The 27,059-nt window shown below is 39.8% G+C and overlaps 1 protein-coding gene across 3 annotated transcripts in view; it reads right to left on the bottom strand.

Annotated features, from left to right (window-relative positions):
• Positions 1-27,059, bottom strand: part of lsamp (limbic system associated membrane protein) — a 614,372-nt gene that overhangs the window by 64,883 nt on the left and 522,430 nt on the right. For all 3 annotated transcript variants that reach the window (XM_066699129.1, XM_066699128.1, XM_066699130.1), the window contains one exon: positions 13,801-13,926. In XM_066699129.1, the coding sequence (XP_066555226.1) occupies positions 13,801-13,926 (126 nt within the window). The remainder of the gene's footprint in view (positions 1-13,800; positions 13,927-27,059) is intronic.

Here is a 27,059-nt window from a genome sequence, read left to right as displayed (position 1 = left end):
ACCTATCCTGCCTCTTTCCTGGATTTTAGCTCCCATCAGATGGGACATCATGAACCAGATGCAACAGGCTCAGGCCACCAACCCAACTCCTCCCAACTGTCCAGCACGACTCACCTTTGTTCCCTCCTCGGTTCGACCCCAGTTGATGCAATGGCTCCATTTCTGGTCTGCTAATGGACACCCTGGAATTCAACATACTATCTCCTTGATTAAAGGAATGTTCTGGTGATCTACCCTGGTTCCTGATGTTACACGTTTCGTTGCGGCTTGTCCATCCTGTGCCCAGTCTAAGACTTCGCATCATCCTCCCGAGGGTCTTCTGGAACCGCTCCCAGTCCCGCACCAACCCTGGTCCCACATTGCCACTGATCTCACCGATTTCCTCAAGTCCAGTGGATACACCACCATTCTTCTTGCAATAGACCACTTCTCCAAAGCATGTAGACTGATTCCCTTGAATGGACTACCAACTGCTCTGGACACATTTCTTTACGCATATGTCTTCCATGTTTACGGCTTACCGGAGGATATAGTGTCAGAGATCTGATATTCCGACTATTGATTAATGGTACCGGCGCAGTGATGAAGTCTGGCAGGCAGCCCATGTATGCCTCCAAAGAGCTCAAGCGGATTGACACCAGCAACTAGCTCCCCAGTACCAACCCAGGCAGGAGGTTTGGCTGTGCACCAGCAATATCCGTCTCCATCTGCCATCTAAAAAGCTCTGTCCCTGGTTCATTGGATCCTTTAAGATCCTCCGTCAAATTGATTCCGTCTCTTATTGCCTCCAATTGCCTCCACATTCTAGAATTTCACCCACATTCCATGTCTCCCTCTTGAAGCCAGTTCTGGTTGATCCCTCTTAGTCCACTAGTCCTCCTGTCAATACATTTCCCAATCCTCCTCCTTCCTTGGAATTGGATAATGGCCTGGCTTATGCTGTTAGTTCACTGCTACCCTCACGTCGCTACAGGGGTTGTCTTCAATATCTCGTTGACTGGGAGGGTTATGGTCCGGAAGAACGCTCCTGGGAACCGGGCTCAGATATTCTGGATCTGACCCTCATCGCAAGACTTCCACAGGGTGCATCCAGAGGCTCCTGCTCCCAGACCACATGGGAGGCCTTGCCATAGGGGGTCCTGGGCTTCGGGGGTTCTGGAATACTTTCACCTCACACTTCCCTGGTTTGCTGCCAGAAGTCGCTATCTCCAGAGTTTGATACAGCCTTCCTGGCATTCCATTCCTTACCACCATGTGCAACTGTTCCAGCAGTCCCTCATTGGTCCTGCTCTTCATCCACTGACAACTGCCCTCCTCTGATCCACCTATATAAACCCCTTTGTTTCCCAAACCTATTGTGAAGTCTCATTTGTCCTTAGTAGCGTTTCTGAGCATTTACCATTGTTATAGATCTCCTGTGCTTCTGACCCTCGCTTCTATTTTGTACCTTTTGGAATTCCCTCTGACACTCTGGTAGCCTGATCATTTGACCTCCTGCTCGTGACCCCGACCACTCTTCTAGCCTTGTCCCTTCTACTCTGTTCACTGGTTCATAGTACACAAAACTGTTCCTGTCCCGTCTCCTGTGCTCCGCACTTGCATCCTGTGGGTGTGACTAACCCTGATACACAGCCCTGACAACAAGGTTACAGAAACTGCAAACAACACAAAGCAAGGAAAGATGCATGCTTGGAATAACAAGATGACAAAACAAACTAATTAATGCATACCAGAACAATCACAAGTATGTGACTTATGAAATAGGAAAATTGGAAAATGTTAAAGTGGAGGAACAGACCAAAGATGGACAAAATAATATATAGAATGGGTCCCAATAGATACAAATAATAATAATAGAAAGACACCATATATATGTGTGTGTGTCTGTGTTTATAAAACTGTTTGTTCTATATACAATTGCTTTTTAAATCCTGATGCCACTGAGTCACACAACAGAATTAGTTTAAATCATGACTCCATTGAAATAATAACATATTTGTTTTCTAGTGTAGTTTCCAGGAACAAGGCTGAAACAAAGTAAATACATGATGGGAACTGAAATCTCTCAAAACAAGTGAATATTTAAAACCATTTTTTTTTTAAATCTTTTTCTAGTGTGGTCACTCTTAGACAGCAATTAAATACAACTGTGTCTGTGTTTTTCTGTTCCTTACAATATCTTACATTGATTTTCCTCAGTTTCCCTTAGTGGATTCAGCTGTCTTGGTTTTGTTTGTTTAGTGCTGGCTCCCAATTGAGATGTAGACATCGATTTTACATTACACACTGCCATTATGTTGTTTGTTTTTTATTGCCATTTCTAAAAGCTCAGTAGTGGGAAAAGTAAGTGAACGGAGAATATTAAGATTTCTTAAAGTTAAAACAAAGATACCTGTCATTTAAAAAGTTTAATATTGCTTGTATGTTAAACTGGTTATTTTAAATGAGGTTATTCTTGATTGAGTTTTGGTTTTATGTGTATTGTCCTTCATTGTACTGTATACCAATAAAAGCAGTGGGAGGGGGAGTAGCAATTTTGTTGAGCACAGTTTGAAAATATGTGTATTCAGTCATGCCAAATTAAAGTTATTATATAAAATTAGACCAACTTCTCCTTTACTTGCCCCTTTTACCTGGGCAATGAATGGGAGAAAGCCTCCAAATGCACCTCATGATTGATGGAATAAAAATGTAATCACAGCTCTCTTATTGGTAGCTGGAGGTAGATTGCTGACCATTAAAAAAAAAGAAAGGAAAGATGTGTCTTGCCCAAATATTAAAAGTAATTATGGTAGTTAGGTTTGGGCTCAGCACTTCGGACACAAAGGGAGGCTCTTGTGGGTTTGGAGGCCGGTACAGAAGAAGTTCAATGCTCAGCAGGAAATAGCCTGGATGGATCAATGCAAGAATTCATCCCACACAATGTTAAGTAAAGGCTTTGGAAACATTAAAGGGGGATCCAGAGGTTGGGGCTGCTGTTAATGGTGGAACCATATGGATGTCCTGTTAATATTACACACATGCAGTGGTCACTCTCTCAATTCCTCCTCCCCTCCTTGATAATTACTTGAATAATCTGGCAACTGATATCAACAAAGGACATTTGCCGACTTTCTCAGTTACCTTGATATTCCTCACGTATACCAATGCTTTGAAAAGCAATTAGGATAGAAGTGGAGTATTGTAAATGGTGTAAAAAAACTGACAGAGCAATTTAAAGAAGTGTAATATGGTGAAGTAATTTTAGTCTTCAAACACTGCTGCCGACATTACTTCAAATTATTTAAATGGAAGTCAGATTAAAGACAGTCATCATATATGTGCACCATCAGCTGCTCAATGTATCACAACAGGAAGCTAGTGTCTGTCTCTCCACCCTAATGGGATCGGCAATCTCTCATTTACTCCTCAATCAAGAGCACAATATGCTCGGGCACCGCCATGCTGTTCTGATACCATAGGCCCCTTGTCACTTCTCAGCGTATTTCCTTTAAGGAGAGATTTGCAATTAGGAAAGTGAAGTTGACTTAAAAGCTGCTATGTCTCTCATACACTGCCAGCATGCTTCTGTCTCGGTGTAACACATGGTGTACTTTCCTAAATAAAGTCTTCCCTGGCTGTCAAACTTGAAAATTGCATGTTCCCAAATTATGCATTCAGTAACATGGCTGCTGGTGCATGGGAGACTGTTACGGTGACATCACTCCCCTGGGTTATCGAGAGAGTACAAATCCCCTGTGATCACAGAGCAGCGTTATAATGGATTGGGTTTCATACTTATCTGAGCAGTGGCAGCCTGTGGGTGCCAGATATACATTAGACATTAATGTATACCAAAACTACAACAGATAATATCCCAACTACTAGTAATAAGAAAGTTTACAAATGAGAGGAGGCCATTCGATCCATCATGCTCATTTGGTGTCCATTAGTATCTAAGTGATCCAAGGATCCTATCTAAAACTAATAAGAGCACTCATAGTAGTAGTAGTGATATTATTATTATTATTATTATTATTATTATTATTATTATTATTATTATTATTATTAATAATAATAATGTTATTAGTAATAAGTAATTCAGAGAAAGACAGCAGAGATCTCCCTTTGTCCTCTGGCAAATTGAACATAACAAAAGTAGGATTGCTTAATTTCTCCACAAAATGTGCCCTTGAGCTCCGAATGAGAGCTTTCCAAATTCTTATGTCTACAAAAATCTAGCTGCTCACCTGGGATCTGATTCACCCATCAGCGATGCAGCGCCAGTTCTGCCACATTAGGCAGCGTCTGAGCACCGACTGCGCAGCAATTGCACTTAAGGTTATTTGAATAAATTAGGCATTTTTTGAGCATTTATATTCCATAATTACACCATTTACATATGCATCTAAATGTTGCCTTTCGTCTGGACAGGAACAAATAAAACAAGAGCGCTTGCAGCTCCGAGATGGGCTTTCTGGAAGGCCAGATTGTGGCACAGCACAGCAGTGGGTGGCAAAGGGAGGGATGAACATCAAGGGTCCATCATAGCCTTCCTGGACAGACTATTAAACCGATGGAAATTACACTGCCCTGCTTTCCAATTTGCTCTGAACAGAGATGCATCCTTAAATGCATACAGTACATTGTTGAAGTCTTTTTGAAACTTGATCCAGTTTCAAATGGACTTGTGATGCCGTCATCACACTTCAGTTATGCAGAACAATAATCTAAACAGCAGGGATGCAAAAATCTCACAAGGAGATTAAACTTGTGTATGAGATTCACTGATATTACTAATATAACTGCCAGCCAACACAGTTGGACTGTGTCGGGCCAGGGTTACTAACAAGAGGAACCCACATTATATTGCACTGCTGATTTTGGAGTTCATAGTTGAATTAAAGCAGACTTTATCAGAAATAAACAGGAGCTGGAGATGATGCGACACAACATAGATTTTCGTACTGTTTGTCCTGTAGCCAGAAGCCAGATGGATTAGGCATCAACCACAAGAGATCTGGATTTCGACCAGCCCCGTCTCCTAATTAAAAGGCTTCTTCTCAATGTTATTAAGATGCTGAGCATAAAGAAAAGGCTTATCCCTTATTAGACAGCTCTGCATAGTCTAATGAATCATACTATTACTTAAGTCATACCATTTTTACTAAAAAGGGACATTAGCGAGCAATACAAACTGCAAAATTAAGCTATTAATACAGCAAAGGTATTGATCTATTTTGTTGCTTTGTTTTGCATAATTATTTATGGTTTTAATGCTCAGAATACTGTGGAACTGCTCATGGGCTGTGTAAGAAAGAAACACACAAATAAATATATTATACCCTAATAATATATTATTTATACCCTGTTGCATGTATTTATATCATTAACAAAAGCAAAGATCACACTGAATGCATGTATTCCTTCATATTACTACACAACATTACCATATGGATTGACAATATTGTCCTCAATAAAATGAACAAATCTTTGGACATATTTTTTAGATCTTTTGGGCAGAGAGCTGATCAATTCTCAGCCAGTGTAGTAGCAGTGCTGCAGTTTCGAGGTGTTGGGTTTGCAAACACTATGCTTGTTGAAACCAGCAATAAAGGAATATCAAGCTCTCAACACCAGGGCACTTTCTAATCAAATTAACACAAAACTTCTCCAACCATCTCACATCACACCAATCCAACATACAGTTTGGTGAACTACACCACCCCACAAACCATACAACTGGGCTTGTTCTAATATTCAGCAATGTGTACATCTGGTAAAACTTGTTTTATTGATTTAAAAGTAATATTTTTCTCCATGGCACATCCAAATTTAGAACATTTTAATTAGGCCCAGGTAACCTACTGACTGTAATACAAGGTTGTACTGTTCTGAAAAAGCGATTCAGGATATTATTGATGTGTTAAGCTAATTAGCACAGGTTTTTGGTTGTTTACATGATTACAGTTAAGTTAAGGTTACATTTTGGTCTGGATTGGAGTTTGCGTGAAAGTCCTTAAACATAGAATTTCTATTAAGGTTAGGGTTGCTTTTCTACTGATTTAACTGTATTGCTTGGTTGGTTTTCAGGTTGTTCTTAATGCCTAACAAGGGGTAGCACCCCTGTTCATGCTTGAAGGCAGACCGGTCAGTTTTTGCTTTTGATGGGAGTGGCTATAAATGTTAGATGTTAGATGAACATGTTAAACATTCACACACAAACAGAAAGGAAGGAACACAAGTAATTCTGCCCATGGCAGGGAAAAACAACAGACATGTCTCACTGAGTAAAACTCTGTTCTTTATGTCCTAACCACGGGCACTTTCAAGATTCATGGGACTTGTCTCAATTTGCCACCAACAGGAACTGTTAATAAAGATGAATTACAGGCTAATTTCCCCACATAAGTTTCTAATGAGGCTCGTAGCTTCCGTTTCTCTTAAGGATCAGCTCCCTGAGAGACCAGCCGTGGGAAAACCAAACACGCTGTCTTATATCTGAGTGGAAATGACAAATGGGTCTCCTGTTGCGTCAGTCCATTCTACCACACCCCCCACCCACCCTCACCCGACACACCCCAGAGATGACTTCTTTAAGAGGCTGATTTCAGAAACCCCAGGCACCCCCCCGCCATGTGCTTTTCCTAATGTTTATGCGCTGGGTTGATCAGCACAGCAGCAGTTTACCCTCCCTGCACAACAGAAAGATGGCATGATGGATCGCAGGGACTCGCACGCGTTTGTGGTCACAGAGCCGCTGCTGTAGCTGCGAGGTTCACACACTGCGAGCTGCAGACACGAGCCAGAGGCAGCTGTGAGGGAGTCGGGAGTGCCAGCAACTCTGCCGCTTCCCATGACACATTTATCAGTGTCTAACTTCACCCTTTTCTGTTTATCCTTCTTACAACTGCGCTTTGTTCTGAAAATTACGAGACTTTTAAAAATTAGATTGATTTATTAGCAACATGAAAAATAAATAAATAGAATAGATACATAAATAAATCAGCTGATTCAGACTTTGAGTAAAAGCATATTAATGCTATTTATGCTTTAAATTGTCTCTGAGTGCTACACTTGCATTCACTGCTCATTCAATACATGCTGAAATGTCATTCATGAAAAAACATTTTGAACAACACTCCCCCTGTCTCAGTGGGAATGGTTTATTGTACAGAATGTATCCTAGTTTTATTCACCGATCTGCTAAAGAAAAGGATATTTTCTCCAGCCCACACATCACACCGTCTCATGTGTGAGCCGTGTGCAGAAGAAATCTATTACTTATGTGAGAGCTGTTGTCACGCATAGCCAAGGTTTCAATCCAGTCTTTTTGTGTTCAGCTGTGCTCAATATATGAACCAGTCGGTTGACCCGACAACCTTTGAAACAAAAAAATCACGGCAGTAGCAATTAAAAACAGCTCATGCCTAACAGAACTGTCTGTAGGTGGAAGACATGCAAATTGTTTTGGTGTTTCAATACCCATTAAAGATTTCATACATTGTTTGATTTCTGAACCACTGTTTTAATTGAACATCTATAAAGGTTTATATCAAAGCAAAAAAATCAAAGCACATGCCAGCAGTTTGTTTGGTGTTAGAGCTACAGTATTGTCTGTGATTTGTATTGCAGCTGCAGTAAAGTTGACTTCATTGTAACTCCTGAACCACATGCTACCACAAGAGGGCATCTGATTATGCCAATGATGGCTGTGTCACGAGCTAACAGCAGCCAAAGCAAGATCTGCATACTCAGAGATATATCCTGATTTTGAAATATTGAAAAAGTATTTTGAGTACAAAAATTTCCATTGGACGTGGAAGTGTCAGGCTGAATAATGGGACTTTGTGTATGTGTCTTAAATGTCCAATTACAGACAGCACCCATAATGATTATTAATTCATAAATGAGGAAAACAAGCACATTGTCAAATGGATCAAAAATGTAATAAACTCAAAAGTGAATCCATTTAAGGGAGTGATGCTCCCAGACTGTCTCCCCTTTTTACAATATACAAAGAGACGCTTCAGCTGGGAAACAGTTGCTTGGGTAATGGAGTAATGCATGGGTACGGAAATGGTAACAATTTATATACACATTTTCATACAGAGATAATGTAAAATGCCAGTGAAATGTCGGCAAATGTTACTTATCATGTTCATTGTTTTCCCATCCGACTGCCTATTTCAGGTCTTTGTGTTGTTCTCTATCTAAAGGGTATATGTATTCCTCTGGCTTGTTCATTAAATTCTAGTAGCTATTAGGTTATACAGTATTGAAAACAATGACTATCTCCCCCCCCGAACCCCCCTCTCTATTTCAAGTGGCACATACTCTGATGAATGTCATAAAAGGAATGCAAATGTCAATGGCATAAAAACATTATTGAAAAAGCAATAGGCAGAAAATGAAAAACATGCTCTTACTGTTCAAGAAGGGAATGGCTTTTAAGCAGCGACACAAAATGTGCCAGCTAAAAAGCACCTGAGAGTCCATCTGTGATCGTGATGGTGGAGCTCTAGCCTTCCCTCCTGGTTTCCTTTGAAGTTTTGTTTATATTCTTTATAAAATTAAGGTAAACTAGGCTTTCCTACATTCCCTTCAGTAGTATGACTATTTGTTTCAAATCAAATTGTCATTGCACTGCTGTAGAAATTGTATAAACACGGAAGGAGGTCCACTGTTGGAGATAAGGGCGGGATTAAATAAAAGATATGGACCCACCCGCCAATAAAAAAAAACACTTTGAGTAAGATGCTACTTTCTTAAAATGGTAATAACGTGATGGTCAAAGTTTTGATTTAATCCCACCCAAGGTGTAAGTATATATATATATATATATATATATATATATATATATATATATATATATATATATACACTCACCTAAAGGATTATTAGGAACACCATACTAATACTGTGTTTGACCCCCTTTCGCCTTCAGAACTGCCTTAATTCTACGTGGCATTGATTCAACAAGGTGCTGAAAGCATTCTTTAGAAATGTTGGCCCATATTGAGAGGATAGCATCTTGCAGTTGATGGAGATTTGTGGGATGCACATCCAGGGCACGAAGCTCCCGTTCCACCACATCCCAAAGATGCTCTATTGGGTTGAGATCTGGTGACTGTGGGGGCCAGTTTAGTACAGTGAACTCATTGTCATGTTCAAGAAACCAATTTGAAATGATTCGACCTTTGTGACATGGTGCATTATCCTGCTGGAAGTAGCCATCAGAGGATGGGTACATGGTGGTCATAAAGGGATGGACATGGTCAGAAACAATGCTCAGGTAGGCCGTGGCATTTAAACGATGCCCAATTGGCACTAAGGGGCCTAAAGTGTGCCAAGAAAACATCCCCCACACCATTACACCACCACCACCAGCCTGCACAGTGGTAACAAGGCATGATGGATCCATGTTCTCATTCTGTTTACGCCAAATTCTGACTCTACCATCTGAATGTCTCAACAGAAATCGAGACTCATTAGACCAGGCAACATTTTTCCATTCTTCAACTGTCCAATTTTGGTGAGCTTGTGCAAATTGTAGCCTCTTTTTCCTATTTGTAGTGGAGATGAGTGGTACCCGGTGGGGTCTTCTGCTGTTGTAGCCCATCCGCCTCAAGGTTGTATGTGTTGTGGCTTCACAAATGCTTTGCTGCATACCTCAGTTGTAACGAGTGGTTATTTCAGTCAAAGTTGCTCTTCTATCAGCTTGAATCAGTCGGCCCATTCTCCTCTGACCTCTAGCATCAACAAGGCATTTTCGCCCACAGGACTGCCGCATACTGGATGTTTTTCCCTTTTCACACCATTCTTTGTAAACCCTAGAAATGGTTGTGCGTGAAAATCTCAGTAACTGAGCAGATTGTGAAATACTCAGACCGGCCCGTCTGGCACCAACAACCATGCCACGCTCAAAATTGCTTAAATCACCTTTCTTTCCCATTCAGACATTCAGTTTGGAGTTCAGGAGATTGTCTTGACCAGGACCACACCCCTAAATGCATTGAAGCAACTGCCATGTGATTGGTTGGTTAGATAATTGTATTAATGAGAAATTGAACAGGTGTTCCTAATAATCCTTTAGGTGAGTGTATATATATGTTTTTTTTGTAGTGAAAATTGATCGCTAATTATAACTCACTGAAGTGAAGACAAATTTTTGTGTATTGATGTATTAAATAATTAACTTTTGGTATGGTCTCCAGCAGAGTTGATTAGGTTGCTCTGCTATCAATGGTGACCTCATATTGACTCCTGGTTCTTGAGGACCACAAGGGACAAACTGTTTTTTCATTCCAGCAGGGGTTTCATGACTTACTTAAACCAATGAGTGATTGAACTGGTGTAAATTGCTACTGATTACAGGGTTTTTTAGGATTTTGAGTTAACTAATAATACCTGTGGGACTGTGACCTATGGGTGTGAACTTCAATAGCCATTACATGTTGAGCTTTTCCCTCATTCTCTCAGGGTTTTCATGTAGTCAGAAAGACTGAGACTGAACACTGCATGAAGCTCTAGTATTACATTTTAAAGAGTCTGCGGTGCATGAAGGGAATACCCACTTGTAATGGCTATTGTTCCTCTTGACAGCGGACAACAAGAAGCTAATGCAATATTAATTTCTTCTTCTCATATGGACCTCTCAGAAATACCCGCCTCTGGGCAAACCATGAGTAAATGGTAAGAAAAGTATAAAACACCATAACAGAAAACCCAGCATCAATCCCAACATGACCTGAGAACACAAAAAAAGAAAGAAAGAAAAAGAAGGGTGCATCTAAGTACAAGTAACCTTCTTCAATTCCATATTGATCTCAAACAGAGAAAGTTTGACCAGTAAAGTAGGTACACTGCTCTCTGGGGAGAGAAAGACAAAACAAAACAAAACAAAAAACAAAATCTTATGACCTCATCACCTGTCATTCTTTTTGTTTTGTTTTTTTGCTTCATTGCTGTATGACTCTGTGGATAGCTTTGATGAACACTCATATTAGACAGGCTTTTGGTTGTTGTGGGACACTCAAGTTTTTTCAAAGGGCCAAATCATTTCTAAACCTCTTTAAACCGACAGTTTTTTCTCTCTTTCTTCCTTGGAACTGTCAAGCCTGAGTATCTATTTTTGAGTGATGATAAAATCCACTGCACTGAGACTAGGTGGCAGTGGGATAAAATACTGGGAGGCCTAGGTTCTGACTTTTCTGCGAGGATCATAATGAAATCCACCTTCCATGCAGTCTACTGAAACCCCATCTTGGTAGAGTCATAACAATAGATTGCAAATGCCAGCCGGTTATCTGAAAAAGAGAATACTACCCAAATGGGATGGGACATTGCACTTTACTATGGGGAACTCAAACGATTTTTCTAACAAAGCTGCCTATTGGCCGCTGTGCACTGCCACTCAAACAGACCCCCTTTCATTAACTAGTACAGTACACAAACATCCTGCCTCTTTTTGCCGGGGCCAACAAGCTCACACATGACCTCATAGTCTTACTATTGCCTTGATGTAAGCCTCAAGATGAAGCCACACCATGAGTAGAAAAATCATTCACGAGTTCCCCATGGAAATGTGCAATGTCCCACCCCCCTTTGAGTAGTATTCTGGACTTTAAGCATGTTGATGACACCACTTGTACTAGTAAACACATGCTTTCTATATTGTGTATAAGTTAATGAGCAAACTGACAGAGAATTATCACTTCTAAGCAATAAAAAACTAAACATTTAGAAAGTAGTTTTCAGTAGCTCAAATGCTTTCTTATCAAAATACTACACAGTGAACGTCAACAATCTTGGCAGACTAAAAGACTTCAAAGACACTATTGAAAATTCAGTATGAATGTTTGAAATTAATTTTGAGAATTTTTGAAAGACTTAACTCAGATGATAAAGACATTTCTGAAAAATTCTGAACCTTTAAGGATTTAAAAAACAAACAGTGCCAGCAGGTGACTTAAAAAGAAACAGAAAGAGAAAGACTTAAAAGAAACAATCACAGTATATAGATAAACAAACTGCTTCTTTTGTATGTGATGTTAATCCTTTCAGGGCATATGATTTGTAATTGATGATCCTGAATTTCAGCAACCACTCTTCAATGTCTTCACTTTATTTTATTTTGATATTATTTCCCATACATCTTTGAAAACTTAATTAATTAGTCAGTATTTCTTTTACCAAGGTATGCTGCTTTCTTGGCACAAGACTCAAGGCAAAATTGAATAATTGCTCAAATCCTGGAGTCACAGTCCAGATTAGTGAGGTCCACTAAGTACCTCACTAATCTGCCTGTAAATATCAAACAAGTCCATTGCCCTTCTCTCATATTTAGTAGAGCTCCACTATTTGATATCAGGTCAAATGATGTTTCCCATTAAAGAAAAGGCAATCACTGCTGGTCCTGGAAGCCCACATCCCAGCAGGTAACCTACCATCCACAATGATTACTGACTTGGGAACAGCAGTAATCCAAACCTATTAAGCCAATAACTGAGTCATTTAAATCATCAAAAGCTCAGGTGACATGAGAAACAGCGGGCCGTGGGCCTCAGCTGAATATCACCGCTTAAATTGTCAGGTGCAGGTGGACCAGAAAGGCTTTGGCATCCAGAAGTGTGAAAATTACAAATCTCAGATAAGATCAAATAACGAGCTCTCTGGAGCAAATGTGGGTTATTCTTATCCCTGTTTTCCAAAAACAATATGCAAATCATGCACTGGAGCTGCTGGAGAGGAGGAGAGGAGTAAATCTACTCAGCACATTGCATCTGCTCCAGGGTCAACCCCCACCCACTGGAATTACACGCAAAAAAAAGGCAAAAAAAATAATAAAGCATAGTTTCATTTCCAGCTCTTTCTGTGAAAAAGATTTCCCCTAGCTGGCTGATCTAATTGTCTGCTCTGCCCCAAGATTCCTCCTGTGCTCAACCGCTTTAGCACTGCTGTCTGCTTCCAGATCCCCTCTGAAACCTGTCAGCTCCGCGGATGTCTGTACCGCTGCTACCAGGACATGCCGCTTCTTTGTGGAACAGTTTAGAAGTGCACATTCCATGACCTCCACTAAAATACGTGTCCCCCCTCTCCAGAAGGTCACCGTTACAAAATGCAAAATTGATGAATTGATTGATAATAAATGCAAATTACATGTCAAACACGTCAAGAGTCTCAGAAAGATCTGCAAATCTTTACAAATCAAACGCGGTTCATTATCCTTTTGCTAAGCACCAGCCAGCCCCATCTGCAGAGGCTAAAAGTAATTTTAATAAAAAATGACTTGTAAGGCAAGCCCTGCCATGAGAAGAAAAACCCCATCAGCATATTGGAACCCGAAAAGCAATCTCTCAGCTCTGGGGAAACCACACAACAATGGAGAGAGAGAGTTGTTAATGCTGCCAGACAGAATCTGAGCCCTTGATTCCCTACAAATGATGAGGACTGAAACTGTTTAAAATAAAATATAACTCGCAAGAAGCAGCTGAGATCCTTACGCATGTAGTGGGATATGGCACAAAGCAACATCTCGACAACATCGTCATTGTGGGAGCAGGGTGTTGCCTCCCTGACAATGCTTTCACCCGCACAGAGAATCTCTTAATCACATTACACCACACTTTCTTTAGGAGACCATAAAGTGTGTCTAGATAAAATAAATCAACAGGTTTTTACTCACACATAGACTAAGAGACGTATAAAACAACTGGACGTTTGGAACTAAAAGAAATGCTCTCTCAATTAATAGTCCTGTCACTGTGTGTTAAATAGCATATATGATGGCAGGAAATTGGGTAGGCTAAATGTTCTCACCTGATGGATTGAGAAGTCTCCAAGTGATGGAAGGCTCCGGTCTCCCGTTGGCTAAACAGCTCAATGTCACATTGCTCCCCTCGTTGATAGTGATATCTGGAGAAATTTTGTAAATGTTGGCAGGAACTGGGGGAAAAAACACAAACAACACATTTTTAGATAGCATTGATCGTAGGTCAGTAAGATAATTTGATCTAGCACTATTCTGTCATCATATTCCAATGAAATGCAAGGACAGCTGAAATGTTGTATAATGACCAAATGCCATGCCTGAGCCACTCCAAGGATAAACAATATAGTAATACTCAATACACTTAATAAGAAGAGGGATGTACACCTTCTCAACCACAGAGCAAGGTTCAACACCTGTGCCAAGTCGTTCAGCATAGGATTTATCCTTTTTGGTCTGAGAATAAAAACAAAACTCCTGATTACCAATCCACACTGAGTGACAAAGACGCCATACCTAATGGTTTCCAAATGAAGAGAAATCACATCTACATTCTGGTTTCATGAAAGGCAAAGTGCATTAAACTACCGAACAATTAACGGGATTTCTTTTAATGAACCGCTTGGGTTTATCACCAAGGTCTCAACCCTACAGTGGCGCAACCGTTCCAACCAAAGAAGAAGACAAATAAGGAATCAGATTTATTAAGGTCTGGTCAGCAATTATAATTAATTTGAACACAGTCACAGAAAAAAAAAATAAGCCTCACAGTACATTTGAGTTGCATAACATATCCAGATGGATAGGTTTTCAATGTGCTGGGTGTGCAATTCTATCCTGAAGCCAATGTCCCTTAAAATGTTATTAATTTCATTTGCAAAGTGTGTTTTTTTTTTTCTTTTCATAAAGCAGCTGACACTGAGAGAATTTTTATTGACCTATAACTTCTTAAATGCTGCCATACAGGCCTACCTTACAGGGACAATAAATCAAACACAAAAGAGTAATGTAATTTATACTCTGATCATAATGGTCATGAGAAGAAGGAAAAAAAAAAAAAAAAAAGGACAGAGGGAGGGTGTATTTACTGTGGTGTGAATTGATTTTATCTATTGCTAAAATTATTATTTAAAAGCGCTAGGCAAGTAGATGCACAACAGGCAGCCATGGTTTTCTTATGCGTTTTGTAATTTGACAAAATACAAGCACGCCTCCCCACTGGAAGTTATCCAGAGTTGCGCGTACAGAAAGAGGACATCTGGGGAGTTACAGCCACCCCCCCAAAAAACATAATGAGAGCAAAATGGAACCTGCATTGGAAATACAGCATTCATAGTTTGATTAATATTTAAATCACAGCCTTACAAAATCGTGTTTTCTGTTTCCACGGCATGAATGTGCCACACTTACGACAGCTAACAGCTTTGAGTCATTCAAGGCATTCCAGTGAGTCTTCAGAGGTGTTTAAATAAATATTAGGCTGCACAGTGACTGAGCAGCAGAAGTATTTAAAATTGAGGAAAGAGAGGAAAAAAAAATCTAATAAGCACCACCATGGGCTCCTTGTTTCACTTAGGTTCTGCGATTTCCTTCTGCCACTTTCCACTGACTTCCCTGCTCTATTGTGCATGTCAAGTTAAGGAATGGAGAAAAAAGAAGTTATTGCTCCACTAACTGTGACTAAAAGATTTCTGCACACCATGAGAGCAAAGTTGGCAAGTACGAGATGCAAGCAGAAGTTTTCATTTCCTTTTTTTTTTTCTTTTTTTTTTTTTACAAGCATTCCACATCCACCATTGAAAATAAACCAGACAGATGGTAATATGCACTGTCAGTGGAGTAGAGAAATAATGCACAGGTAGACCATACATCCTGGGGCGTTTCCACTGTGAACACCAGCCAGAAAACAAGATTCGCGTGAATGTAACGGCCTGCTCGTATTTGATTTGAGATCCACTTCAAGATTACACAAACTGTTATACACAAAATCAAGAAGCTTGTATAAAACATGCCGGAGCAGTAAACTGGTCAGGAGACAGGAAAATGTACTGTACAGTTGTGTTGTGTCATTTTACAGTCTCTTCAAAATATGGCCCTCCTGATCCACAGAACAGGACAAGTATTCTATAAACAACTTCTTGTGTGTTTAATAGCTTTTGGCCAGATCACACACTAATAATGGGTCTGATTCAACACATTTCAAAAAGGAACGAAAGGGAACGTCTGCTTGTGAAATAATGACATAGCCCCCTGCAGGTGTACAAAGTGTGTGGACAAGTCGCAACCTGAAGGGTTTCGCGACGACAACTCCTGAATTGTACTGCAAGAAACATGATGTCAGTTACATCCTTTCCAGTGTGAAATTACCATGATGTTTATTTGTCAGGAAATCAGATACTCTTACCACAACTCCGCCAAGTTCCACTGCACATTTTTCAGCACATAATGCCTTTTTTTGTGCTTACGTGTCACTATGCTTTGTAGATTAAGCACTTTCCAAAGCATTACTAACAGCCATGTTTTGTTTTCTTTAATATCCAGTGTTATTAATTTTAATGTCAAAATGGGCTCAGGGAGTAATTTTGACGAATGTAGTCATGGAACCAAGCTGGCAGAAACAAGCGCAACGATCCACAGTGAAAAGCATGCTTCGTTACTTCAGACATAGTCATGTTTTTTTTTTCTTCTCTCTCTTTCTTCTCAATGTTAAGGAATCTTAAAATCTAACAATATACAGGCATTAACTTCAGCAGAATATGCTGTGCCTTGATGTTAGATTCACACAAATACTTGCACGTTGCTGGTCTACAGTTTATTGCCACTCCTGTAAAATAAATGCAGGTTGGAAAATATCTAATTATGCTTTGTTAATAAGAAACTGTATGGGGAAGGCTCATACGAACATACTTATTATTCAGAAAATGTTGCGAAAAAAATGTAGGAACGCTCTGAAAACTGGCTGCATTGGCACTGCAGTTGTTTGAAGGGTATCTACACATCTGGTAGAAACGGGGAAGGGGGAGATGTGTGCCTCAGAGAAACTGAGAGAAACTGATCCCAGGTCAGAATTTGGGAGAGCCATCTATCTAGACTGTCTGCCGTGTCGGAGGTCAGACAGATTGCGCTGTCTGAATACACAGAGACGGAGGACTTCAATGTTAAATGTTGTTGGGATATAATCTATCAACATCCAAGAGGACACTAACATCACACCTTTAGTGTGTAGAACCGCTGCCTTGTTGGTACTTTGTGTTTATCTTTGCTTTGTTCGGTGCACAGTGGAAAAAGCCCCTCAGCCTCTAGGTAATTCTTATTGTGGTGTAGAGAAACAAAGGCATGACTCCATCCACACAAGGGTTAATCACAGTGTAAGTGTCACGAATGGATTGAAACTTGTTACGGTAACCATGAGAGAATACCACAGTGTCAGCGAAACAAGTCCCAACAGCAACTCCATACAAAACAGATGGAAAATAATTATCCAGATGTTATAGAGAGGAGAGTGAGGTTGCACCCTGCACGGATACCAATTATTGTCTGTTTCCCAGGTAAGAGCTAAACTGAGCCAAGATTTTTCAATTACACCCAACTCTGCGAAGTTCAAGGAGTAGCTGAAAAAGATTTATTACCCTAAAAATCCATTTAGATTTATCTAGGAAGGTTTTAGGACACAGAAACTTTTTAACTTTGAAGGCATGTATAAAAGTTATTTTCTTAACTATTAGCAATTAAGTAGTGGCCTACGGTCAGTTCGAGGTAGGGGGCAATCACACTTGGCCACTAATAAAAAATGAGAGAATGAGGGAGAGAGAGAAACAGAGGGGGAGAGAGCGAGGGAGAGAGAAAGATTGAGAGAGATTGAGAGGGAGGGAGGAAGTAATCAATTAAGAGATAAATCAATAAAATAACAGGCAAACAGTGGAAATTAAATTAAAAATATGTATTAATTTAGTTTAATTTAGTATAATACTATTATAAATGTAGGAGTATTTGGTTTTCATAACATTACTCATGTTTCAGTGGAAAAATATATGTAAAAGTAAAATACAATAACTGCACACAGTACAATATAATATAAGTGATCTAGTGTCGAGGGTCTAAACTGTACATGTCAGAAACAACAGCTTTTAACTTTCTCCAAAATATTTCCTTGCAAATCTCTGGTGGCCTTCAACATATAACTTGTCTGACAGGGATTTTCATGAGACGGGAAGATGACTACCCTTCAGCATAATACGATTATCTGTGGTACAGTAATTGCAACTTACAGCACAAATTATTCACTGTTAAATGACTTTCCAGGCTATGTAAGGTGCTTGGGATCTCATTTAGTATCCTTTGCTGTCCGTGGACTATAATTAAGCTTTAAAACATGAAAGCCTCTGCTGCCCACAAAGGCCTATGGCGGTTGTGCCTGTGTGGAAAGATACCGACTACATGCCCACAAATGGACAACTTACTCTTTGACAGGAGAGCGGCATTGTTTGATTTACAAGCGGGAGATTGTGAGATTGAATCCCAGCAGGTATGGGAAATATTCAAATCCGCACGCTGGCACAGCTTGCACAGTTCCCCTCACCTTTGATGTGGTCTCAGGTGTAAGTGGTTTGTGGTTCATGTGCCAATAGCTCAACAGCCACACATCTCCCCCTTCCGACCCAGGGAATTCGAGGCAGGGTCGATTGTGTTGAATGTACTTGGAGCCCTCTCTTAACAGGGCAGGCCTGCACCAGAGACCCCTGCTGGCTCAAGAGACCTATGGCACGTGTGCTTATCTACATATACACTGCACCGTTTACGGGGAATTTCCTCTTGACATCGAGGGCAGTGAGACTGTGTAGTGAGCAGGAGGTCGAGACACTTGACCCTGGCTTGACGGAAAAGGTTCGAACCCCCACAGTGTTTTGTACTGTAGCTAGAATCTTTAATTTTATTATGATATTCAAATTATTTAATCAATGAATATTACCACCACTACTACTACTTCAACTACAACAACTACTACTACTACAACTACTGCTACTAATAATAAATCAGGAAACATCATTGAACAGCATTGAAGAAAGTGCCTTGAAACAATGCCCTTCTCTTCTTTCTCAGGTCATCACAGAGAAGGAGAACACTGCATAACTTTCCCTTCATTTCGGTATTAAAAGAATTGTTTAATTATGGCCATGGCCTTATCCTTAAATCTGACGCTCCAGTATTTCTGACAACCCAACAGCTGTCAGAGACCTGAGAAGATTAGCGCCCCTGGCTATAGTCTGCGGCAGCATTACAAAGAATCATAAAGCATTCCACATGCACCTTCAGTGTCACGGCAGCAGTGATAAATGTGTTTAAAAGCATCGCCATCAAATTATACCCCTTTAAACAGGCCATGCCTCATCTTCTGCCACATATCAACGTGGAACTGCACAGTAACCTATTAAAATACACACACCAGGAAGGGCGATAAAGAAATAAATGTGTGCACGTATTTATTTATTTATGTATGCATGCATCCATCTCTTTATTTATTCGTTTTGCTCCCAAGAAAAGCAAAATAACTAAGGAGCAATAAACAGCTTTCATGCAGGTCTCAGGTTTGCCATTAAGTCTTGGCCAGCAATGTGAGGAAGATGGAGAATTCTGTGTAAATATACAGCTGTCCCGTTTCTGCTGTATCCAGACGAGGGTTGTTATTAGCTGGTTGGTCATTTCATATATAGCTGCTTGAGATTGAAAATTAACTTAAAATTAACTTGAAAATTAACACAGACCACATCCTACTGAATTGCTTAATACAGATATTGGGGTTTTGTTCTGACAACTGAAAGCCAGACCCAGAGGGCAACTGCGTTGGCCTTCAGTGCCACCTTGACACCATCACAAGTTAGACTTTGACATTCATTGTTTGCATGAAATATGACAAACTAGTACAGAAGGAAGCTGGGCAATTATGTTTTTAATTTGATTTACAAACTTTAATCACTGAATACGCCCGTGGCTTTAAGAGCTGCTTTTAAAAATAGCTGTCAATTACATGCAGGTCATGGAACAAGGTCATTATCCGGATATTGATTTCTGATCAGTACCGCGGGTCCTCGGAGAGTGACACGGTTGTGATTTCCACGTTTAGCACGGCGTGTTATGACAGGCCCCTAAATTTCATAATGAATCCTCAAACTGGTTTGATGCCGCGCCTGTGTGTCTTTACCTTGACCCAGGCAGGCAATCTTCTCCTTGGGAAAGAAAAAAAACAATCTTCTTGCTTAGTCATTCCAGGGCCTCAAATGAGCAACGACCATCAATTCCACCTGCTAGTGAAGGGACTGGGATTGTGATGAGGTTATTTGAAGATTATGCATTCATCGCTAAGCTCATCCCTTCAAGGCCACTAACACATGGGTCAGAACAACTCCCTACTTCCCACATTCTACTTGTTTATTGTTTACGTTTTGTTTCAGTTAGAACATGAAATAAAGTGGCTGCTAAAAGCATTATCAGATATCTAGGCCTTTAAAACCAACTGAAACTAGAGGTCAAAAATGATTTTCAGTGTATCACTTTTTTTTTGGAAGGTGGAGGCCATGTTTTTCTACACTTCTTCTGAAGACTTTGGTGTTGAAATCTGAAATCACTGTGGAGTACTGTGTGCCTAAGATTGCATTGTTCTATGTCTGCAGGACGGGCAGAGAAGTGGTTTTCGCCAATATAATCATCGCCGAGAGCATTTGATTATCTGCACTGAGCATCCAAAGGAAACAGCGCAGATGAAATACACCAATGCCCCGATGCTTTTGGAGAAAGCTTCCGTAAAGAATCCTACAGTGCTTCCTGCTGTCTGGGACTACTCTCTAATTCCTGGAAAGGCTTAATTAATTAAACGTATTGCAGAAGTGAGGAAATACCACGAGTGTCAATCAGGAATTCAGGTTTGAGAAGAACAATGGAAATGATTTTTTTTATTTAGTCCCCAAAAAACAGAACAAAAAAGAAACTAAATCAAAATATACTAAGTTGTGTTATCGCAGCAGGGTGCGTTCCCTGTAGGATTCAAAGAGGGTTGGTTTGAGCAATAAAGCTTTCAGAACACAAAAACTGGCTCTTGACTTTGGAGTTTGGGTTCAACCAGACAATTCCATGTATTTAAATTGTTCAAAGCTGAAAACTAGTATTTTGTTTTCTCTCTCTTCAATAAATCAAATTTCTGACCACATAATAGTATTTTTGCTGCACTGAAATAAAAGTAGTTGAATCTTCCAATTCAAACTTTATAATGGCTTACATCAGTGACATTTTACTGCTGAGCCGAGCTCTCTTTATACGAGCATCAGAATGGTTATTGTTATTTTTTGGGGATGAGTGATGAGTTAATGAAGAAATATAGACAACTGGAAATGGAAAGTGAAATGGACGAACATAAGAATAATTTCCTTAATGACAACAGAAACTGAAATGGAATTTAGTGGAGAAAAACAGAAAAGAAACCGCTAACTGCAATGAAAATCCCCCAAGACAATCTGCAACAGAAGTAAAAGCAATGCATGGGAGAGTGCTTTCCACTGCGACCAACAACGGGGAATAAACCGTGCTTCAGTATCACCTCCTCTCATTTGGTAACTCATGAGTCAGAAACGTAATGAATCTGCTTAAGATGATGTACAGTCACGACGATGTTTCCAGTGTCGATCACGCAGCCAGTATTTATTTTAATAACACTCCACAGTTTCAATGCCTGTGCTACTGGGGAGCCGTGCTCATCTGGGTATTGTTGAAGAGAGAACGGTCAGAAACTGGCTCCTGGCTAACGCAGTCCTGCCAGTGTTTTGCCCTTCTCCTTTTGTTTTGCACTCATAAGCTGGACATCCACAGATACCACACAGGGAACTGAAACAATAAGGCTCATCTCACACTCTGATTGGAAGACTGTACTGCAGGACCCACTTGGAAGCCCCAGTATGTTTCAAAGCCACTGAACAGCTTTCCTTATATTTGCAATAATGCATTCTGCACTGCATCCACCTTCTAAATATTTAATATGCAGGATACAGAGGAGCTGTGTAATTATACTGCTCTCCCACCCCAAATCCAGCCTCTTGCTCACACTGCGAAGCCAAGTCCCTGCTTGGAAAATGAAATGTTGAGCACATTTATTTTTTTGCTCCAGGCTGTTTATACTGTAAAATCTTTTTGTTCAAGGAATTAAACAACCCTGTAATGATACAGTAAGCCAAATTGTTTAGGATGGCCAACAAAGCCTAAGTCTGCAGCTCTATAATGAGCTAAAAATGTCCCTCCTCATGTAAATGGATGGTGTGGGCATGTTCCCTGTTAGAGGAAAATACAGCCTTAGACTGATAGGCATGTACATTGATTTTGCATGAGCACCACCAGCTCTCTGCCCAGATTCTGGGAGGTGCGCAACATGCGCAGTCCGACAGCTGTGTGAGCCCAAACGCTTGAGGCGTCAAGTCTGCGGATCTGCACAGAAACACAGCAGTCACCTGTCTCCAGAACAGCAGGCTCCACTGAGGGGATTCAAAACCAAGTCATTGTATCCTGACGAATTACGAGAAGGAATTGACTTTTCCCTTTTTTGAAGATATCTACACCAAATGTTTTCTCAGAGTAACATGAGGTGACTGGTGTTGCCACGTTCTGATATAAGGAAGTCACATCAAATTAGCAAGACTGGCAGCAGTAGATACGTTACCAAGGCAATAGCCACTTAAGGCAGCACTTCAGGCCAGAACATGGAATTGTACCTGAGGCTTAGTTACACATTTTTCAGTGCTAATACAGTTTATATATATGTGTGTATATATATATATATATATATATATATATATATATATATATATATATATATATATATATATAATTTATCCAGGTGATTTTCAGGAATTATACTGCAGATGCTGCTGATACGGAGGTTACACTAGGAGAAAGGCTTCCAGGTTCTCAACCAGGAGTGCTGCCAAACCATTTATGTAGTAAAGTATGGGTGCTGTATCATACTAATACAGCACAGCTTCTCCGAGGTCTGGCAGAGCTCCAGTTCCACTTTGCTGAAGTCCTGCAGATGAGAAACCACAGTCCGGCAGGAATGGGAAGCTCTTCCTTTCATTACAGGATTCCGGTTCTTTAATAATATATTGCGTGCTACATTTTTCTTCAACAATTCCGGTACATGCAGTCAGGTATTTGCTGGATGGGGGGGTTTCCTGTTACATCTCCCTTTAAGAGTGAGGCTTATTCCTTTCTGCCTTGTATTAATATAATTCTTCATCAACCCTGATTATACTTGAGTGCTTGGGTACTTTTTTAAGTGTATAATTTCAGCTTGAACGTCTAAGCTGAACTTAAGTTTTACTAGCACACAATTGCCTTTAGGACAGTGATAAAGTGTTGTAATATCCACGGATAGCCGGTAGGTTTAAATTTATACCGGACTATTGGGTTTACAGTGCCACAGGACTGACACTTCCTCGGTGCAATGCAGCATGCAAAGCCAAAAAGTGAGATAAGACCTGACAAATCTTTTGGAGCTTCAAGGTTAAATATAAATAGTGGAGTGCTCACATAATATTAGAATTTACAAAGATTTAGATAGTGACAAATATCTCTTTATTGAAGGTCAGTACAATGTTGACATTTAACGTTATTAAGATTAACAAAAAAAAATGCATAAAAGCCTAAACTGAAAACAAATCAACCAACTAATAAAGGCGATTTATGTTCACATTTGCCGAGTGAATAGAACAATTCTACAAGAAGTCTTAAAATTTCAGTTTATTTTCCCTGCATAAATCTACAGAAATGTATTTTTTTTCTCCCTCTCCAGCATTAGAATACAATTACCATTGCTTATTTTTTCATTACAGGATGTTATTATGGCTCCTGGTTCTTAAATATTATGGCCATATTTTCATCATGTGTTATGTATTGGCTGGGCCTCTGAATATAATAGCAAATAAATGTACAGAATATAGGAGAGACAAAAATAGATGTGAGCTTCACCTCAAAAATTGCATTTGTGTACCAACTTTTATCAGGGACCAGTGTGCCATTATCAGATTAGCTGGCACGGAAATCACGAGAACGTCCTCTGGAGGCAGAGCCACCAAACCTTGGTTTCTCAGCAATGCCATATATTTCACCCATCAAAAAAACTGTTTAAATTCAGATAGGCCCATTACATTATGTTCTGCAACCTAAATAAGATACAGTATGTGGGCTGGAAATTAACAGGCTATTTCTTTTTCTCCAAGCTCAGGTGTTTTATTTCCTTCATTTACACAAGAAAGAAAGAAAGAAAGAAAGAAACATAATTTTCCAAAGTCAGATTGGATGTTTGTTTTTATATCATTGCTTCCAAATCTCCTCCATAATATCAGAAACTAAAGCTATCCATTTAAAGTAACATGACATGCCAACCAAAGGAACAGAGAGGTTCTAAATATTTGTGGAGTTTTCCTTTGGAAAAGTACTTGACAAACCTATATATATATATATGCTGTCCTAAAATATATAATAGCCCTTTGGTATGACCTAGTAAAAAGCATATGACACACAGAGGGAGTGTGCGAACCTGACAGATCTTGCACATGAAGAAAAACCTATTACCTACACTAAAGTAGCCCATTTACTGGGTCAGCTTTGAATATATTACCAGCATTGTGTAAGCTGATACATTTCTAATGTAAGACAACCTTACCAAAGTCCAAAGCCATGGACCTAAAGTGCAAGTGTCTGGGGATAAGTCCACTGTATGTGCTATGATACACATCAAAGGTGCTGAAGAAGAGGTTAAGAACCCTCTGTACAAGAAGCCAGAGAAGTCATGTGACCTGTGTGAGTTATTGTGTTTGTAAATTCCTGTAAACTGTACAACACCCGAGACCTCTTCCACCGATTTGTCACCACAGAGGTAGGGAATGGTGAGCGTAAAGTGTCAGAACATAAAGACATAACGAATCTAAAACAAAACAACACACACACATATATATATATGTATATATTCAAGTTATGTACAACAGATTCTGCCTTAAGGCTGACGTTTCCTTTTTCATGAAAAAAGAAAGATAACGAGATAAATGATAAAGAAATACGATATTTCAGTCTCTGTTCAGCGCCTTGTATTTCATTTATATATCAAACCAAATGCTTTTTCCCTTCTAAAACTAATATGTGGCTATTGAGTTTACTCAGAGCTGCGGTTGGGGGGAGAGCACACTTCAGGGAATTTCATAGATTGGCATTCAAAGACAACAGTTGGAGGAGTTCTGGGCCGAGCAGAGTGATTAAGTGATTATATTTTCCATTCATACTAATCACTAATCAATAGAGTAAGATGAAACTTTGCCAAGTTGTATTAAAAGCAGGATACTATGACCTTGGCATTGTGTGGTAGTCCCAAAATCCCATTTAAATGCATCAAAATGTCAGGTGGTAGCACAAGAAAATATGAAAAAGTCCAAGGAAGAGAATATTTCCAATAGCCACTGTACTTATAATATACAGCATTAATGGTTCCTGTATTTAAGTTCCTTCTCCTGCAGTTTTTCTTTCTATAGTTAATATAAAAAAAAATGTGGCTGAAGTCTCATCTCAGGCACAGGAGGAAGTTGCATCCCAATGTAACACAACATCCTGTCCACATTGACGTCATCAGGAAAACAGACAAGAATGCTACTCTTTGCTCAGGATATGAATGGCTTGGCCTTTTAATGCTTAAGCAAGTTATCAAGGAGGATTCAAAATGATTCCTTGGTTCTTTGCTAGCTTAAAGTTAATTCTAGTTACACTCCACCTATCCTTCAGCCTATAACAATAAACGGGATGATGACTTTACATCACTCTTACTACATTTACTGATTTGTATTCCCTGTGTACCAAGACCACTCAAAAGTAATTTCAAATAATGAGCACTCTCCTCTCATTTCTTCAATGCTATATTTCAGACTGGATTTGTGTTCACTATTATACATCTCAGGAGATATTTTATTCAATTTAAGCCTCGCAGAAAGACTTTGATAACCCGCCACACATTTTGTGATTGTAAAAACAATCATCCGCTTAACTTCTTCAGAAACGGAACAGAAAGGGAATATCAGTAATATTATTGTTCAATTTGAATTTAACTCCCTTTCTTGATCACTGTGTTCCGTCTCAGAAGAGGACGGCAGCTTTTGATTTGCGAGACCATAAATGTATCCGGCTGTAGTCAAGATAAGAAAAGGATAAGCGGGAATAAAAATAAAGAGAGAGGAAAAACGGCCAATTACTGTAATATCAAAGTTCAATACGGACCTTTGAAAATGTGTCGAATGCAGCGGCACGGAACTCAAAAGGTTAGAGTTGACAGCTACAATGGCTGCCTTGCTTATATAAAAAAACGGTCAGAGAATTATGTGACTTTTCCCGTCTTTCTTCATTGTCTGAAATATAGCAGTGATCTACCTGCAGCCCTGAAGATGTTCCCCAAGTCAAAGGCATCAGATGATAGTCCCATTTAAATGCATGAAGAGACCTTCCGCGGAGCATAAAAAAAAGATTAAAAGAGATGCCTTTCCGGAGCAGCAGTCAGGCCTACAAAGAGAAAACTGCATGCTAAATTGTTTCTTTCATTAAAACATAAAGCATTCTGTTTCATTACCGTGTTGAAAGGCAGGAGGCAATAGAAGCTGCACAAAAGTCTTCTTATTTTCCTAACTGTCACAATAATGGGAAGCACCAAGGTCGAATATGGAAAAAACGAAGCACATCACCTGTCTCGGCTGCTCGGAGAGGAAGATGCCTGCAAACAAGGTTTTTATGAAGACCCAGGACAGGCAGAGGTGGAAAAAAAAAACAATTCACAATGGAGTCGAGATAAGCAGCTTTCAGAGCAACAGGGGGTTTGGCTTCCTGAGCATTATTCAAGAGTTTCGGAGTCCCATGATAATTGTAACAGGTCAGCCTCCCTCTTTGCACAGCTTGGAGGAGAAATGACGCAAACTGTTCCTCTGGCTGTGCTCTTATTACGGCAGGTGCTTTGCGATACGTATACGGACACACAGGGGAGCACAGACTCTCTCCCCCTAACACACACACATACTACTTCAGTCCAATGTACATCTTACATAATATACTTTTCCCAGACATAGACTGTGCATCGCAGATTTTAGCTATTCTTGAATATTTCATGTCTGTAATTAATAAAAAAGCATAAAAAAGGCCACCCAAAAAATGTCTGTTTGCGATTGATTTATTAACATCTGTACTTTGTGGACTCTATTTAAGCAGGCTTTGCTTCCTTTATTCTAAACCTGGCCTACAGTGT

The sequence above is a fragment of the Amia ocellicauda genome, chromosome 3 (assembly GCF_036373705.1).
Source record: "Amia ocellicauda isolate fAmiCal2 chromosome 3, fAmiCal2.hap1, whole genome shotgun sequence".
In the NCBI taxonomy this organism is placed as follows: Eukaryota; Metazoa; Chordata; class Actinopteri; order Amiiformes; family Amiidae; genus Amia; species Amia ocellicauda.
Note: the sequence above shows the minus strand (reverse complement) of the source record. Positions and strands in the feature narration are given on the sequence as shown.